The sequence below is a fragment of the Xenopus laevis genome, chromosome 1L, assembly GCF_017654675.1.
Source record: "Xenopus laevis strain J_2021 chromosome 1L, Xenopus_laevis_v10.1, whole genome shotgun sequence".
NCBI lineage: Eukaryota > Metazoa > Chordata > Amphibia > Anura > Pipidae > Xenopus > Xenopus laevis.
Window position 1 is genome coordinate 180,318,909 of NC_054371.1, and position 19,843 is coordinate 180,338,751.

The following is a 19,843-nucleotide window of genomic DNA, read 5'->3' on the forward strand; positions in this document are numbered from 1 at the left end:
TTTCACAGACATTTGTACAACATATTAACAACAAGAAGGAAATTACAACTAAAACACCAATCAAGATTTTAACATGAAAAGGGCTGAAAAAAGGGGACTGAAGTATAACTTTGTTAGCATGGTGGCTAAACAAGGAAAAAAATGTAGCCCAATATCTTTTTCTTGGCAAAGCTCCCATGAAAGCCACAAGGAAATAGGAGGAAAAGGTCTGAAAATCAGATCTAATTGATTAAAGGAGTGTGGAAACCAAAAATAAATATGCTGCTTGCTGCTGCCAAAAATGTACCACAGACATGAAAGAAAAGAAAAAAAAAGTGTACTTTCACTCTACAACCACCTATAATGGTTAGTATACATATAGACTATTTGCATTTAGACAAGCAGGCTGACAGGTAAAAGACATCTTTACATGTTGCAACTAATTGGTTATGTTTACCAATTAGACTGCAATTTTAGAGGTTAGCTCTTAATAATTTCAGAACGAAGGGGTGACTGCAATATCCTTTACATGGCTAGAGCAATGCAGATGGATTTTTCTTGTCTACTTGGTGGAGGGCAACAAAAATGGTGGTAGGACACCAAAAAACCAAATGGTTGATACTCATTGCAGGGATATAACTCATATATAAAAAATGTAAGTCATATTAAAACATAGCCTTAAATCCATATGTTTAAAGCCATATGCCTCATCCTCCCCTGTGGATAACAGAGCACCCCAATAGTAAAGAATCTTAGGGCTCCTAATAACAATTTCCAAATGCTAATAAACAAACCATACCAAGCGCACTTCCCACAGGAAGAGTAGGGCAGGCAGAGTAGGGCACAAACAGGGAGCATAGGGCAAACACAGGGACAATAAGAGAGGCAGCGTATGGCACACAGGAGCATAGGCAGGCAGAGTATTGGGAGCAAGAAACAAACAGAAAAAAAGTATATCAAATAAAAGGTCACTCACCTTTCCCAATACAGTCAAGCAAGGCTTTGGGTCCATCTCCGGCTGTTCCAGCTTTACTACTCCAACCCATCCATACTCATACAAATCTTCTTCATCATTGTTATTACAGAGTCCGAGCGGGTGCATCTGTTAAAAGTGAAAATTATAATTATTGTGCTGAAATTCAGAAATCATCTTTTTCTTTTGCTAGTAGATGTGGGGTTCCATTACATATACATTATAGCACACATTTGGTAGTAGACAATATGGTATGACAGTGGGAGCAACATATAAGGAACACTGGCTCTAGGAGTCACTCAGGAATAATTGCTTCCAAATTTCCAAGTGATTCCAGACTGGTAACTTTGTCCACATGGAGGACCATCCAAAAAAGGCATGCTGTCCAGATATTATGTTAATATTCGTTTATCAAATGTTACAATCCACATCAGTCTCCATATCAATATGTTATAATATTTTCCTGCATATGTTTAAATATTATGCCCAAATCCACTATTTAGGATTCGGACGAACCCCAGAATCCTTTGCGAAAGATTCTGAATCCAAATTTGCATATGCAAATTAGGGGTGGGAAGGGGAAAACATTTTTTACTTCCGTGTTTGTGACAAAAAGTCACGCAATTTCCCTCCCCACAGTGTCTGACTGGCCCACAGGGATACCAGGAAAAGTCCCGGTGGGCCCAGGTGTCAGTGGGTCTTCATGCAGCTAGACTTTTGGCCTATTTCATGGCCATTCCCTATTTCATTGAGAACTAAGTGGATTAATAGATGGAATAATAGATTATAGTATGTAAAGAAAAGAGACTAGGAGAATAGAGGTTGAGTGGGGAGAGGAAGAATAATAGTAGTAAGTGTGGGCCCTTGGTCTACGATTAATTGGTGGGCCTCTGGTCAAAGGTATTTTGGTGGGCCCCTGGTGTCCCAGTCCGACACTGCCTCCCCACCCCTAATTTGTATATGGGATTCGGATTCGGTTCGGCCGAGCAGCAGGATTCCGCTGAATCCGAATCCTGCTGAAAAAGGCTGAATCCTGGCCGAATACTGAGCTGAATCCTGGATTCGGTGCATCCCTGTTAAATACATCAAGTAGGACTTTTGTAATGACTGCTTTATGCAGATGGTTCAAGTGGCGATTTCTATCTGTGCATTTGTTTTCTTATTGCTTGCCATTATAATTATTAACAATTGCTGGCCTACATACTGCCTTCATTTAAAGTGATATTTAAAGGAAGTGATATCAAAATATTAAGCTAAATGAAAAGTTACCTATAGTTCATGTTGATTATTTTTCACTGATAGTTCTGCTTTTGTAAGTAATTGTTACTTGAAGTTCCTAAACCGGACTGTTTTGCCAACCGGACTGTCCCTTCCTAACCTGTCCGTTAGAATTTCTAATGCCAACAGATTACTGCTGCACAAATATGGCAGCCCCCTCATAGAGGAATAGGGTAGTAAGAAAGGAAAGAAATGTAAAAGCATCAGGCAAATACTTTTATGGCAAAATTATAAATAGCATTCAAAGACAACTTTATGATAGACAATAAAAAAAGGTTTTTATCTCATGTCAGTGTCTCTTTAAGATCACTTATCGTGGACCATGTATTTGGCAAGACAAAACGATTGCCATGTGAAGTACTGTTTTTTTTTTCTTTGATGAATTTTTAATACATAACTCAAAGGGATTCTGTGATATCGCTATCAGGTCTTGAAGGCATAGAGGCTTTGATTTTACTTTGAGTGACTGTGAATGATATTTCTAAGGGGATGTGCAAGATTTAAATACAGGAAAGAGAGCCTTTTAAAAAAAAAAAAAAGGGGGAGACAAACTTTCTTTGAAATTTGTGAGCCTTTAATCCGATTAGCCTAATAAAGACAAAACAAAGGGGGAGAGCGTTTTAAGTAGAAGAGGAGTGGGTAGGGAAAATACACACTGTGAGGAGCAGGAACAGAGACAAATTATTGTCCTCAAACCTTTCTCATGGGTCACCAATTCTTATGACGAGCTTTGCTTTCAGTGAAAAACGCTAATTTACCATTACAAATTCTCTGATATTGATCCAAGTTTGTGAAAAGTAGGGACATATGAATTAGAAAGGGATGGGGTTCACTACCCTTATAACAGAAACAGGACAATAGGTATTTACTTCTCCAAGGCGTTTGATGAAGCAGGACATTTAGTTCTAAATCCCTATCTGCACCCATTTACACATAATGCATACTATCCAATAATCGCCAGGACATCTGGGCAGTATCCACCAATGAGACAATAGGATTTTCCCAAGCTTCTTAAAGGACATAGTTCACTCTTAAATGGCAATGCCACCCACTACATTTTGCTATTGTTTATTCTTGAGCAAGAAAACAAAACACAAGGAATTGTGTGAAACCTCTTCCCCATATGTTTGATGGGACTTGTGAATCCCATGGTTCTCAAGCAGAAAAGCTGGCCTCAGTATCTTCCCTGCTTGTTGGTGAGGTCCATAAGTACTACTTTTGCCTGTGCTTCTTCATAAAATCTCCCCAAAGTGCCAGTCTCAGCTTCCACTTGTTTTGTATTTATAGCAAGAATGATTGTTTTACAGTTATTTTGGACGGTTTCTGTGGGAAAGTGTATAAGAGTAATATCTGCAAACATCTCTCTGTAAATCTGGGAGCAGATACTGAAGTACATATTTGAGGGCGACTTTAAAGGGATGTTCCCATGTAAAAAAAAAGCTGTTCCCCTTCAAAGTGATGCAGAGAACATGATTGGCACAGGGCTACACATGTACTGCCACTCGTACAGTAACCATCAGTTTGGCTTTATATAGTGTAGGATTGGCCAGCGTATGGCCACCTTAACCCTGAAATTACCTAATTTTTATGGTATAACAAATGCCTTATACAATATATAGGCTTTTAATAAATAGGTCAATTTTACTGCTCCCATGTAAAGCAGTTTGGAGCATCCTACAAAACAAAGTTTTTTTTCTTCCGTAAGGGATGACAGTTTCACTTTAAATGCTTCCATGAAAATGCCATCAAGTAGTGTGACAGAAAAGAACAATGATTTCTGTTCCCACTTGGGTTTAAATGTCTAGGGGGGAGGAAATAGAACTACACATCAGAGGTTATGCATCCCCCCATTTAGAACACTTCTTTTAAAAATGTCTGCCTCGTTATTTCTTAAAATAGAAAACTATGTAGGTCAGCTATCTTGGGGGCAAAGCACCGTTTTTTATACAATGATACAATTTAGTAAATTAACAGCCCTTCTAAGAGAAAATGTCTCAGCAACTCAAAAATGATAACCACTAAATTTCTTTAAACATCAAAGCTTCCATAAAGAAAATCTTATAAAAAAAAAAACTTATATAAATGTATAGCAAAGCACAAATCTGTTTCTGATCTTAGTGCAGGCAGATCAGACAGAGGAAGTATTTAATTTGCCATACCAATATGATTTGCCATTGTACAGTCTTACAGTTGGCCGTGTGTGCCTTTAGAACCCCTTCCCTATACCAAAATAAAGCTTTTCATCAATATTTGACAAGAATATGAACATTTTAGCAAGTAAGGGATCTTTCATTCAAAAGTAGGGAGGCATCGAATCCATGATTCGGTTTGGGATTCAGCCTTTTTAAGCAGGATGACCGAATCCTTGTTCCTGGGCGAACCAAACCCGAATTTGCATATGTAAATTAGGGGCGGGAAGGGAAATCACTTGACTTTTCATCACAAAACATGTAAAAAGTAAAAAAAAATCCACTTTTTCCTTGCATGTGCAAATCTGGATTCGGTTCAGTATTTGGCCAAATCTTTCAAGAAGGATTCGGGGATTCAGCTGAATCCCAAATAGTGGATTCGGTGCACCCCTATTTAAAAGACAAACTACTGTAGCCTAGATTGGCTTTATACAGTGAAGTAGAATTTTTGAAGAGAGTGAGACAGATCTTGCAGCGTATGGCCAGGGAGCAAAGAAACCAAAACTATGGAACTCTTCAGACATGATCGGCCCTCAGGGCAATAAAGCTGTGGCCCATGATCCATAATACATTTTACCATGGCAGTTTAGAAGAGGTATTCTTCAGAATGTGGGTAGCAGATGGGAGCGGTAAGGGATGCCCCAGAATATTCCTAATAAAAAACAAGCTGGTTGGTTGTAAACACATGTTGTGTTCAGCCAGTCAGACACACAGTGGTTAAGTGACTAAATGGAATATTAACCCTACAAAGGATATTGAGTGCCCTTAACATTACTTTTCCTCTCACATCTGTTGGATATGTGTTTTTATAACAGACAGAAGCAGATACCACAAACTCTTTTTTTATTTCAATGTTTTAATCATATACAATGTCTATGGACAATTGTTTCTGAAATAGGATACAGACAAGCACACATTGATTTTCTAGAAAAAGAGAAAAAAGGGTCAATAGCGAGTTATTCGTTATAAGAGCGACCTGCTTCCCATTAAAAATAGTGGAAATTGCGGAGCCCATGGCACCCATAAGCATCATATTATCAGTATTAGGTAATAGTTCATCACAGGTGCCATAAACCGTGGATTTCCCCAATAACAGAAGGGAGAATGATACTTGTACTGCTGTTTTCCACCATCAACCCAAAACTTAGAAATATGAATATTCCACCTAGGAAGTGCAATTGACTCTACTCAACAAAAGCTTAGGCAAACTAACAATGGTACAATATTTCTAATTATGCAATTGAAAACATGTTTTCTGAAATACCTGGTATCACTTAATTAATTTAGGAGACCAAGTTCAACCACTGTGGGCAGCATCTAAGCCGGCAGGAAAGTCCAAAGCTCATCTATGGTAGACTACACTTGGACACCAGTTAAAGGGGCAGTCAGCCTTTCAGATACTTTTAGTATGGAGTAGAGAGTGACATTCTGAGATTATTATTTAAGGTTTTTGAGTTATTTGGCTTTTTATTCAGCAGCTCTTCAATTTCCATTTTAAGCAATCTGGTAGCTAGGGTCCCAATTACCCTTGCAACCATGCAGTGATTTGAATAAGAGACTGGAAAATGTATAGGAGAAGCCTGAATAGAAAGGCGAGTAATAAAAAGTAGCAATAACAGTTAATGTGTAGCCTTAAAGAACAATTGCGGTTTTTTCATCGACGCCCATTTGAAAGCTGCAAAGTCGTCAGAAGTAAAAGGCAAATAACTATGAAACTATAAAAAAAAATAATGAAAACCAATTGAAAAGTTGCTTAGAATTGGCCATTCTCTAACATACTAAAAGTTACCTTAAAGATGAACCACCCCTTTAACAGTATTAACAGCGTGAAGCATATGGGTCAAAAGTACCAGAATAGTCCAATAAAAACATATTAAGGATTCAGCAGTCTTCTATTGGACATTTTAAGAGAGGGTTCCCTACTCAAATTGATTCGTTCAACAATGAAACACTTGGATCTGCACATTAAAAGGCCAGTTTTGCCACACCGGTTATAGATACAGTATATCCAGTGTATATGGTTGCAGAGACAAAATCAAACTGAAAGGCAATCTGATCTGTGGGTCCATAGCCTGCAAGACATATATTGTGGTTAAGCCATCCCTGCAAGCAACATGCATCTCTAGGAAGCTAACTACATGTCTCATGTCTGCTGTAAAACTACTGATGGGGCTGGAAAAAGCCGCACAGTTGAAGTTCTGCAATATGAAGGTACAGCTCTGGTCTCCAAGTGACCAGTTACAATGCTGCATCTACCACATAAAACTGTAAGATAGAAACTGTAAGAGGCCCTATCTGTAGAACAGATAACGGACTAAACTATTTATAGGCCTAGACACTAAAGATGAATTAATTGACATTTCTTAATACCCACTGCCAAGTTATTTTCAGATTTAAGCTCAGCAATGGTATCACAGAAACCCGAATACCTTACCAAAAGCCCAAGAGGACCTAGAAATCCCTAATTATTTTGTTGTCTAGGACAGACCACGTCCTGCACACCATTGGCAATCAGTTTACCATCCTTCACACAAGGTACTCAAAAAAGCCACCACAGAAGTTTGTTTTGTGCTTTTATTCAGACAAAAGGACCACAAGTTAAACAGTCCCAGATTTCAGAGGTTGTCAGCTGTGTTTCTGTTTTTGGATGGCACAAAACCAAAACAAAAGAAATGAATGGAATGAGGTGCTGCCAACTGCACAGCGCAAGTGTCACCCAGGGCATTTCAGGCAAGATAGTGAAGGCCAGTCAGGAGGGATGGAGCTGAGTGAGATTACAGATAAAAGAAAGGGACAAAGGGCAATGGGGGAAAAACAGAGAGAGAAATGGGGGGGGGGGCAATAGAAAAGGGCACAAATAAGAAAAGAAAGCAGTCATGGGCTAGAAAAAGAGGAAACAAGAAGAATAAGAGAAGACAAGGAAGGAAAATAAGGACCATTGGGGAAAAGGACTAAAGAAAGTAATGGAAGAGCTGGGAAGGAAAAGTGTAATGAATACATGAAAAATGCACTAATGTGGTGCAGCGAAACCAGTATGTCTTGCCAAGATGCACTAGTCAGTGACAATAATCTAGAGACACGCATAAACGCGAAGCAGCCCTTGCCGATAAATAATCCTCCAATTTTTTGCCCAAATAAACAAAAGCAAAAAAAAGGATGCAGATAATTCCCCATATTTCTGCAACGTTTCCCACTTTAATGGGCAGATTTATTAAGGATCGTTGTTGTGTTTTCAATGAAATTTGAATTTTTAAGGTTATTTTTTTTTGTCAAAAATAAATTTTTTGAGTTAAAAAAAACAAATTTTTTCTAGATTAATTATACTGTGACCCTGGAAATAGCTTGAACCTGAAAATACACCATCTAAAACCTGTCGAGGTCATGCAGGAGTCAATGGCAGAGGTCCCTTGAACCTTTTGAAGATGTTAATAGCCTTTGTGTGTCCCCCCCCCCCCCCCGGGGGAAAACCAAACCCCAAACTCGCTGATTCCAGTTTAATCCAGAGACACACACATACACGTGAAGCAATACTTGTCCATAAATAATGCTCCCATTTTTTGACCTAATAAACAAAAGAAAAAAAAACGATGCAGATAATCCCCCTATTTCTGCAACATTTACCATTTTAAGGGTCAAGGCACACAGGCAGATTCAGGGAGATTAGTCGCCTGGCGAGAAATCTCCTCTTCTTCGGGGCGACTTATCTCCCTGAACTGCTTTCTCTGCCTACCTGCAGGTTAAAATGTAAATTGTCGGCGGGATGGCACTCTGCACAATTAATTTTCCGAAGTCGCCCGAAGTTTCCTCGTGAGGCAAATGCAAATTGCCAGCGGGATGACACTTGGCACGATCCGTTTTCTGAAGTTGCCCCGAAGCTGCCTCAAGAGGAAACTTCGGGCGACTTTGGAAAACGAATCACGCCGAGCGGGGCGGCAGGGAAGGCAGTTCGGAGAGATTAGTCGCCCCGAAGAAAAGGAGATTTGTCGCCGGGGTGACTAATCTCCCTGAAACTGCCTGTGTGCCCTGACCCTAAAGTCACTTTTTTACAAGATTGCCCAAGGAAAAATATTGGCTGGAAAAGATGAAACAGCTCTATTGCTTCTTCTCCTACAGGGTAGTTTTGTGGTGATCAAAATTGCCCGAATAAGACTAGTCTAATAACTATACAGGTATAAGGTCTATTGTCTGTAATGCTCAGGGCCTGAGGTTCTCTGGATAAGGGATCTTTATGTGCCATGCCTAATTCTGCTAAAAATAATTTAAGATTAAATAAACTCTTTAGGATTATTTTGCATCCAACGTGGATTGATGCAGTTTACATGGGATCAAGTACAAGGCACTGTTTTATGATTACAGAAAAAAAGGAAATCATTTTCAAAAATTATAATTATTTGCTTAAAGTGGACTCTATGGAAGATTTCAGAGTTTTCTAGATAAGGGATCCCATACCTGTAGTAAATGTGGACTTGTGTAACAGTAACTTTGTAGTGAGCAGACTTTTTGTCCCTTTCGTCCTAGACATTAGAATTGAGTTGGGCAAATGATTGAAATTGATAGAAATGCGACTTTTTCTAACCCCGGCTACTATGTAACTGTGTCATTTACTGGTCAGATTTGCCCATTCACAATCTGCGCCATTCCTACCAAATTCTGCTTGTACCAAAACAGAGGGCAGATGTCAGATGACGTGTGTTTGAAGATTTAAACACACAATTTTGCCCCAGCTTTAGGCTGTCCCCTACCCTACCCTTAACAAGTGCTGACCCCACCTGTCATCCAGATATATGCGAAGAAAAATAATACAGTAGTATAAAGTATACCTAGAAATCAATATTTCCTTTTTAGCAAAAATCAAGTGGTTACTGCTACACCCTGGAACCTTTCCAGAAGTGAATAAAAAATGTACCAGAGGTATTTCTTACATATCCTAAACGGCACTTTGAATAGGCAGTGTTTTATTAATCCTCTCTTAAGGAGATCCTATGTCAGTCAAGGAAATGAGAGGGGGGACTTGCATAAAGCAGAAAAAATGTGTTTTTAAAAAAACACATCAAAAGCCGCACAGGGGATATAAAAGCAGGTTACAGTTACAGTCATGGCTTGCGGCACCTCCTTGTCAGATAGTGAACTCTCTCCTGCCATTGCTGAACTAAAAATTTGTGATTGTGGGAGCTCTGGAAGCCGCTATAAAATGACAGGCCTACTAGCGACTACTATAGAGGGAAACAATGTGTCTGGCGAGGGACATTTGAGAATAGAAAATTACTTCCTCTCTTTTGTCCGAATTAGAATTCAAGTACATGGAATAAATCCAATACACGGACAAAAATGTCCCAAAGGGGTTTAAATTATTCGCTGTGGTTCCTGTATGTATATAACTTGGGTGCAATATATATAGGCATTAGGCAGAAAGGCCAAGCAATAAATAAACAAAGTTTTTCTTAGGACACTTTTGTCATCTTGAAAAATTTGCTTTTCAAAATCGATGAGGTGACAGTATCCCACAAAATGCACCATATCAGCAAATACGTATAAGGGGCATTTTATAGATCTTACAGTTTTGTCTTTACATTAAAACATAAGCAATTGAACAACTCCCCATATCGATGCATTAGCCAGTTATACCAGAAGTGAAAAATCACAAATGATTGGCAGCTGAACACTCTGATCAAAAATTCTATTTATTCAGAATTGAGAATTGCTAGCCTGTATTTTTGGGTAAAAGATGCTTATATCTGAGGTTAATATTAACCTAATTATTAAGAGATAAGGTAAAACGTGTGTTGCCTAACTGGAAGCACAGATAGATCTGCACAGTGAGCCTCCAATACATATTAAATAAACACTACACAATATTTTTTTTTAATGAGCAATTTCATATGAACTTTCCATATACCCGACCTTCAACTATTACTGAACTAAAACTGCTACCAGTATCTTTGGTAGGTTTCTCATAAGATCATGGCCACATTGTTATACTGTTCGGTTGGCTGTCAACAATAAAATTAACAGTTTTTGCATCATAGCGGCATAGAGGTTGGAACAAAGCCAGTTACCAGCTAGGCTCAGAAATCAGACCTTCCCTGTACAAAACAATATACAGTATGGTTGAGAAATCCATTCCAAGATTGCATTTGCTAAATAACCCATCAACAGGCATGTGCCCCTGTTATAATTCTAGCTTTTTATTAACCCCTGTGCGGGACGTTAAAGAGAAAACTACCGCCAATCTGACAAAGTCTTTGAAGTGTCCCTCCTCCCCCATAAGGAAGATCTCCAGAGGAATGCACTCCGAGGAATGACCTCCGCTCTGGAATGCACTAGGGAAAAGAGGAAGGAATGCAAGGCCCCTTTCAGGGTGCCCAAAGGTACAGTACACTGGGCCATTCTTGTACCCTTCACAGTAAACATGCCATGGCAGAACCTTGCTTAGAGTTTCGATGCACATGTACAAGTAACAAAAAAAAGGTGTGTTCAATTAAAAACAGTGAAATAGAATGAAAGAAGACCAATGCAATGAAATTCTGGGTATTTCTATGCAGACATGACCGCTGATTAAGTTATTGTCATCCTTTATTTATAGAACACCAACACATTCTACACTTGACACCGATTTTCACATCAATCTCCAGTGGCATTTATAATCTAAAGATGGCCGTACACTTGAAGATCTTCTCTTTGGCAAGGTTGTCAAATGAGCGGATCTTTCCCTGACCTTTTCTAATATGTCCACCTTGAGTTGGGCGATCAGATCCGATCAATAATCATTGGATAACAAAGCCGCATAAATTAATTGGTCCAGTCCTCGCTTTGATGGGATTTTAAAACATGTCCAATCGATATCTGGCCGATTTTCAGCAGCTTTGATCAGCCCTTGTATGGCCACCTTTAAGCCCTTATCACACACACATTACTTTATTAAGAGCCATGGGGACAACATAAAAAGTTTGTGGCAGAGCAAGTGGCTGGGAGTATGGGGATATGGAACCACAAATCCTCTTAGAAGTCAGCATTTTGGTAACATTGCACAGGCCATGACTTGCTGTGTGGGGTTAATGCAGGGACTATGGATAACACAGAGTATGGATTGTGGTCACGGTATAAATGTGAGAGAGCAATGATTAGTCATGAAATAAATAAATAAATAAATAAATATATATATATATATATATATATATATATATATATATATATATATATATATATATATATATATATATATATATATATATATATATAAATAATTTAGCTTTTATGTTAAATCCTATAATTTATATTCAACAATGCCAACTGTATTTCTCAGTGAACATAAAAGGTCAGTATTAACTAAATGCAAATTCGGGTGCTCCTGATCGTTCCCAATTGTGCAGATTTGTTTTTGGCAATGCCATATAAGATTTTAAGATAGAATTATATTGTGAGATATAATAGAGGAAGAAGGTAGATACTATATTAGCCTGACTCATTCCTGCACCATTTTAGAATGCCTCAAAATAACATACCGATACCCTGTATTTATGAAAATTGCCACAATGTCACAGGATACAGCTCTGGTTAGGGCATCACTTATAGCCCTTTGCAACCAATACTCGGCAGGACACTTATTGAACAAGCAATACTACCCAAAAGTCTTAAGGAAAGAATGGCCAATATAGTGTCTCCTCCTAGAGACTGTCATGAGACCATTCCAGACATTTTTTTATGCGACCATTTATCTTCAACAAATCTCATGTTCCCAAAATATCTTTTTCTCTTTATTTCATACCTCCCATCTGTCCCATTTTTCAATGGATAGTCTCCTGCACTGAACAGCCAGAAAAAGATACAAAGTTTCTAAAAACTTAATTGGCTTTTGGCAGAGAGCCCAGAATATGTGGCAGGTGCACATAGATACATTTGTTACAATTTGAGATAAGCAAAGAAACAATGGTAACTATTTAAAATAAGCATGTCTCTTAGGGAAACTGTAACTTGCAGCATAAAGGGAAATTTACCTTCATTAGCAAAATTGTAATAATACATAAAACCTGACCCTAAAACTCTCAGAAATGTGTTCAAACTTTCCATAACCTGCCAAATTTAGTAAAATGAACATGGTAATTAGAGGGCGTGGCCATAAAATGGGCATGGTCAAAAAAATTTTGAAGCAATGTGCGCAGCAAACCATTTTGTCCCTCTTTTTCAAAATGTTTTCAAAATGTTGGGCGGTATGCTATGCCCAGTACTATCTGTGGTCTTATAGTTTACCCTCAGTCTTAGAGACCTAACAAGTTTTAACAAATACGAATACATAGTGAAAATGCCAAGCCATGAACAAACTGCCCATTAATGTCCAGACAGATAACCAACAGAAATCACAGAGATGTGACATGATGTACGATTCAGAACATAGTTAACCAATCAATGCCCGGGATGCTACTTCTGCAACAATAGGTCTCTCCTGCTCCTCAGTCCTTACAAAACAGATACTGAAGGAATTGCAATATATCTGTACAATATGTACATGACTAGAGGACATAACCACTTTTATGGTTCCATATACACATATATTGCCTATGTGGGAATGGGTAAAATAAGTATCGGGAATGGGACTGAACAATACAGAATACAGATTGGGTGCCAGTTTATTTAATTCTTAGATAATAATTGGTTAAAAAAAAAAACACACAGAAAGAATAATATAGCATAAGGCCTGACGAGTGGTGGTCTCATGTTCCAATATACCTTGCAGTGAGGTAACATCAATAAGGATAATTCAGATTCTGGATTTCAAGGTCCCTAGCAAAGATCCTACACTACTACTTCTGACTTACTCGCCAATTGTTGCTTGTTTGGGTTCAATGCTGTTATTTCTACGACAATGCAACTCACAATGGGATCCCCCCGTACTTACACAAGAGAGCATTATTTAGAGGGCCCATCCCCAACTGTATATTGAAGACAGAAGAAACGAATGGAGTCCTAGGTTTGAGGAGGTATTCAGAAAAAAAGTAGATGGCTTCACCTTTACGGAAGAGAGCAGAGAAAAGGGGAAACAAAGTAAACTCTTAGGGCAGAGACAGACGCGAAGATAAGGGGAGATTTAGTCGCCCAGCGACTAATCGCCTCTTCTTCGGGTGACTAATCTCCCCGAAAAGCCTTCCTGTCGGCTAGAATCTAAATCGCTGGCGGGATGGCACTCGGATCACCAGCTGGAAGGCTTTTCGGGGAGATAAGTCGCCCGAAGAAGAGGCAACTTTTCGCCGGGCAACTAAATCTCCCCGAATCTTAGTGTGTGCTCTTACCCTTAAAGCATTAATGAAGGCTGTATAAGCAGGGGTACATTTCCATAGAGGGAACAGTTCAAGTTTAGGTGTAGATAGCCCAGCCCTAGCAGGCCAACAATCTCTGCAGTTTAGGAAACAGAGTGAATAGAATCTGAAAGGAAGTAATTAGCCTTCTTGGTTTCCATAGTGTGGAGATGATATCTGCAACAAAAAGCGCTCAATAAAGTTTTATTGCTTCACTACACAAAGAAGTATTCTATTCTTCCTAACATCAAAGGCAGAGCTCTAAATCGATTGATGATTTCTTTACAGATTACTTATCTATTACAGCTAAAGATCCCGCACCCCGCATTCCACTGTGGGGAAAAAGGTAAATAAAAATGGCACATCCTTACTACACAGAATAGCTAATGAATAGAGGGAACCAGGGCTGCAATAATAGCTAGGAAGAACTGGAGGCTGATAAATAACACAACCTTGGAACTGGATGTTACCCTGTGGAAATTAAACACTGGGCCGGGAACGTGACCAAGAGTAACAGGAAGTTAGTGCTGAGCTCCAAGCAACACTCTGGGTCAGATGCACTAAGCTCTGCGACATAATAAATAGAAACCTCTTCAACAAGCTGACATGAGTGGCATCTTAGCTCTGGCATGCACTTCTTAGCACATATAGGGAAGCAATGGGTTTCGACTTAGAATATGTGAATTCAATGCATATGGAAAAATCGAAGATTCTTTTTTTTCCCCCAGTACCAATACCTGATGCATAAAGGCAGTACTGTATTTCTGTGAATATTTATATATTTAGAAAAGCTTTTTTTTTTTATAATTATAGCTTCATTTCATTCCCCACCCTAGCTTCAGGGGCTGGTATCTGCTGGTCTGGGGGAGACATAATGCCTCATAAACAAATAATCAGGGATGCACCAAATACCTTATTTTGCATTCTGCAGTACCCCTGAATCCTTTGAGAAAGATTCAGACAAATATCGAACCCCAACCCTAATTTGCATATGAAAATCAGGGGGATGGGGGGGGGAAGAGCACAGTGCGCGGCTAAATTTTTTTTAACTTTCTTCTTTTGTGACAAAAAGTCAAGATTTAAAGGATTCTGATTCAGTTCAGCCAGCCACAAGGATTTCGGCCGAATCCTGCTAAAAAAGGCAGAATACCGAACCGAATCCTGGATTCAGTGCATCCCTACAGAGAATCCATTTTGGCACTTTGTTACTGGAAAAACTTGCAGCAATGTACTTTAGATATTCAAATATCACATGGATTAGAGAGGAATTTTTTTAAAAAAAAAAATGCATATAAAAGTTAAAATGTATAACCAAAAACGCATTTTTATGATTTGTCTAATGAAACCATGATACTTATAAATATAGCAGCCTTCAACCTCTTGGTTTCGTCAATGGGGAATATTTAAACAATGTTTCTCATCAGGAGTGAATTGAGGAAGTCGCTGGTAGAAATGTTATGGTTTCGGTGGTTCATTTGACGCTCCAAGGTCTCTTTCGGGCAGGGAGGATAGGCCAGTGGTTCATGGCTATGTTTCCTGATAAGATGAGAGCAATGGGGCCACAATAGGTCCTTTACACTTGTCTGTAAACCGTCAGGTCTCCCACTTGGATTTCAGCCAAGGGAAACAAATCACAGGATGAGAAACAGGGAGGACAGAAAAAAAATCGGAAATGTTGCTTCAACCACAGTAAACTGACACAAATGGTCATACAAAGCAAAATACCCTAGATCTTACCTTAATTATTATAAACAACATTTAAAGGTCATTGCACAACAGTCCTTAACCTGAAGGAGCAGCACAATAAATTTAAATAATAAAGCCAGCATAGGCACAATTTAGTAGCTTCCACTAGCATTCACAAATAAAGGTATGAAGAGGTGAGATATGGGTTATATGGTTACGGGTCATGGCTCACAGAAAGGACAATCTACATCTTGTTAAATATAAGCCAGGTAAAAGATTTTTTTTGTGGATGTCTTGGCAGGGTGAAATGAGAAGCTAATGGCTGATATAGACATGTTTAGTCAAATTATGGGAAGCAGCACAAATGACTGATCTAAATGACTCCTGACACAAGCAGCAGGAGCCAAAGAAAAGGGGGAAGACTGCAGAATGCCCTTACATTTTACTGAAATATACAGTACATACATGTGGGGACAACAGATATGGGGAGAAGACACACTTATCTGTCTGGAAAAATCATAAATATGATTTTAACATGTGAAGTTATTTACTACTATAGCATGGCACAGCTCAAACCCCATTTAAACTTCTTGTTCAGAGATAAAATGATCAAAGATAAATAAAAAAACCTCTTCCTCCTTATTGAAGATTAGGAATGTATTATGTAGACCAGGGGTCCCCAACCTTTTTTTACCCATGAGCCCCAATCAAATGTAAAAAGAGTTGGGGAGCAACACAAGCATGAAAAAATTCCTTGGGATGACAAATAAGGGCTATAATTGGTTTTTCGGTAGCTCCTATGTGGACTGGCAGCTTACAGGAGGCTCTACTTGGCACTGCACATAGTTTTTATGCCATTAAAACTTGCTTTCAAGCCTGGAATTCAAAAATAAGCACCTGCTTTGAGGACACTGAGAGCAACATTCAAGGGGTTGGAGAGCAACATGTTGCTCAATAGCTACTGGTTGGGGATCACTGATGTAGACGCTCTAAGGATAAAGAGAACACTTTGCAGTTAAAATGGACATTGACCCCAGCAACAAATTCGGTACTCCAAAAAGCAGGAAGGCCAGCAGTCTCCCAAAACCCAAACATTGCGTGCTGGGTCACAGTAGGAAGTCGTTTTATGTACAACCGTGGTTTCCTGAAATATCAAGTTAAATCAAGGCCAGGCCACAATCCCATCAGGGAGGGGACCCACAGCTGCTCAGGAAGCTGTTGGAAGTACTTCAGACTTAAGCTGTGATGAAGACCTTCCCCAGAATAAGTATTATTGCTATATTTCAGCAGGCACCAGGATCCCATGCATTCAAGGCAGAAATGCATGTCAATATCTTAATGGGATGACCCATCTGTTGAGATACCAACGCCAGAAAATATCCTTTTTTATATCCATCATAACATTATCTTTGAATGCTATTCATAATTTTGCCATAAAAGTAGTTACCTGATGCTTTTACATTACCTTCCAGCAAAAAACAATCAACGTGACCTATAGGTAACTTTTGATGCAGATTGATATTTTTAAGTGAGAACAAGGATTGATAATTATATAGTTACATAGTTACATTGGGTTGAAAAAAGACAAAGTCCATCAAGTTCAACCCCTCCAAATGAAAACCCAGCATCCATACACATACCCCTCCCTACTTTTAATTAAAATTCTATATACCCATACCTATACTAACTATAGAGTTTAGTATCACAATAGCCTTTGATATTATGTCTGTCCAAAAAATCATCCAAGCCATTCTTAAAGGCATTAACTGAATCAGCCATCACAACATCACCCGGCAGTGCATTCCACAACCTCACTGTCCTGACTGTGAACAACCCTCTAATTATGACAGGCTTTTGTAGCTTAAAGATATCTTATCATAAAATAGAGAGTCAAAATCTAGGTCTCTAGTGCAAGTGCGCTATTTCAGCTCTAGGGAGGCAAAGCCCTGGCAGAAGCTTCTGTATGGTTCATTGTGGCATTCCTAATTAAACAGCAGATGCAGAGAGCATGAAAGGGAGTAAAGAAGAGTCATATTTACATTTTCGTAGCACAGAGCAATCAGTCAAGCTAATACTCTCAGAAAGATTGGCTCTTGGAGAGCAGTGTCCAGAAAAGAACAGGTTAAAGGAACAAAACGCACACACACAATTTACAGTTTTCTTTTGTTGGGACTCAAATTCCTTACTGCTACAGGGCATGAAGCAACAGAAACCAAGATATGTTCCCAAACTCTCAGAGCTTGGCAGGAGCTGCTGCACATCACTCCGTGCATTCCACTAGACTTTTGAAATGAAATCAATGACTATGTACTGAGGTTTGCTAGAGGCTGGGTGTGTAGGGGGTTTTCTAGAACATTGCTGAGGTGGGTTTTAGAAGGACATTGTGGCACAATGTTTTATCAATGCAAGGCAGTGGCCAAATGGAGCAATATAGGTCTGCCACTGATAAAAGACATTCCCTTTGATTCTAATGGTTTCAAATGCTTTACTTCTGGGATATCAGAAATCAGAAATGTATGGTATTTAGATGAGGGCTTCCTTTTACCATGGTGCAATGAAAAATCCAATCACATAGCAATCATTTGGTCAATTATACTGCATAAAGAAAAAACAATGATAGCAAACTGTAACAAACTAGCCACTACAACAGCAGCAAGGTCTACAGTTACAGTAAAACTACTACTTTCTGCATCCATTGACAGTCTTCTGTATTTGGTGGATCTTGAAAGCTTAAGAGGCCCATTCAGACATCTTTACTGCATAATGAGACGTTCCATAGAATGGTGGCATATGGAGAACCAAGGGCAATAAAACAACTGAATACAAAGGATGGAAGTTTCAATAAAATGAAAAGCCTTTATGATAACACTGATGAGTTCAAAGTCCCACCATCATTATTATGGGTTATAAACTGCCTTGAGCATTGATCTGAACTGCTAGGATGCTAATTGCCACCAAAGATGCTTTTTTTATTATGCGGTGTAAAAAAGCATTCGTCAAAAAAATTGTGTAAAAGCTGTGTAAAATAAATGGCGAATTTATCAAAGTGTGTGTAATTTTAAGTCATGTGAACGCCAGATTTGCAGCTGTTATTGTACATTGTTTACGGTGGAAGTCACTCTAAGAAAAAACGCTTAAAAATTTTACGACGTTTTTTTACAAGGCAAAGTCTAGTGATCTCTGGTGTATTATCCTGCTGTTTTTTACATAGCATAATAAATAAGTCCCTTAGAACAGAATTCATTTTCTTCCTTACAGGTGACAGCCCCAAACTTTCATACTGTATCTCAAACCCCGCTTAAAAAAAAAAAAAAAAAACCTAGACAAGCTGAGGGACCCCTGTTCTTCCACTAATAAGGATACTTGTGCTGGCAGGGATGTGAATGTGTTAAAATAGTATCTGTGCCCAACAAGACACAAAAACACCATTATTATTTTAGATGTGCTAGTTGAGCAAGCTGCGTTTTCAGAAAATCCATATCTGGCTCAAGCACAGGACATGCCGCACAAGCTATCCTTGTGTGTTCTGCTATTTATTGTTCCAGCATAAGTGGGTAATAAAACAATTCTCTCATTCAGGACACACAAGCATACAAAAGATATATTTCATAACAGCAATTAAAGGGGATAGGTCAGCTTCACAAAACATTCCATCTTCAGATAGCATGCCACAAATTAAAACTTGCATTTACTGCTTGCTAATTTTTGCCATTTTCTTTAAAATTGTATGTTTTAAAATAAAACAGCAAGCTCAGTTTTAAGCCTTGGTCAATGACTCTCTAAAACGGTTACAAATCAATGGTATATAATGGTCACAAATTGACAGCCAAGCTTACAGAGTTTCTGCGTGGAGCCACAAGCAGGGGGATAAGGTATAGCATGCAGTCTCTAGAGGAAGTACATCTTCCATTGGGACGGTGGTTTATCTAGTGAGTTTGGCTACTGGTTCATCTGCCTTGGGTATTTGGCGACAGGGAAATTTGTCACCCGCAATTATTTATATGTCTGCGGGTAACAAATCTCCTGAATAGTGTCTCCATTGGAAATAACTGAAATAGCTGGTGGTAAAACCTTTTCTTTCATTTCTTAGCTGGTGGTAGAACCAACATATCCCGAATTCGCTCAACATTTTCTCCAGAGGCAACTTTGGGGGACATTGAGATATGTTGGTTTTACTGCCAGCAATTTCAGTTATTTCCAATGGAGATGCATTTTCAGGAGATTTGTCGCTCCCAGTCGTGCAGTCGCAGGTGACAAATCTCCATGGCAGCCACTGCCCTTAGGAGGTTATTGGAAGGGGAATAAAGTGTCTAGTTTTAGCTCTATAGAGCCTTTTGTCAGAAGATTTCCAATTCCTTTTTGATACTTGAAAGGAGGTTTGATTAATTTTCTTGGCGTATCCAAAAAGTTATTGGACACTTCAAGGTTTTTGATCTCCTCCTAGATCC

General features: G+C 38.9%; 1 protein-coding gene across 2 annotated transcripts in view; it reads right to left on the bottom strand.

Annotated features, from left to right (window-relative positions):
* znrf3.L (zinc and ring finger 3 L homeolog) overlaps window positions 1-19,843 on the bottom strand; it is an 85,306-nt gene that overhangs the window by 33,778 nt on the left and 31,685 nt on the right. Inside the window, exon 2 of one of the 2 annotated variants that reach the window (XM_018263868.2) lies at window positions 956-1,081. In XM_018263868.2, the coding sequence (XP_018119357.1) occupies window positions 956-1,081 (126 nt within the window). Of the gene's footprint in view, window positions 1-955; window positions 1,085-19,843 lie in introns of those variants that run through there. The other variant, XM_018263896.2, reaches the window with a different exon arrangement.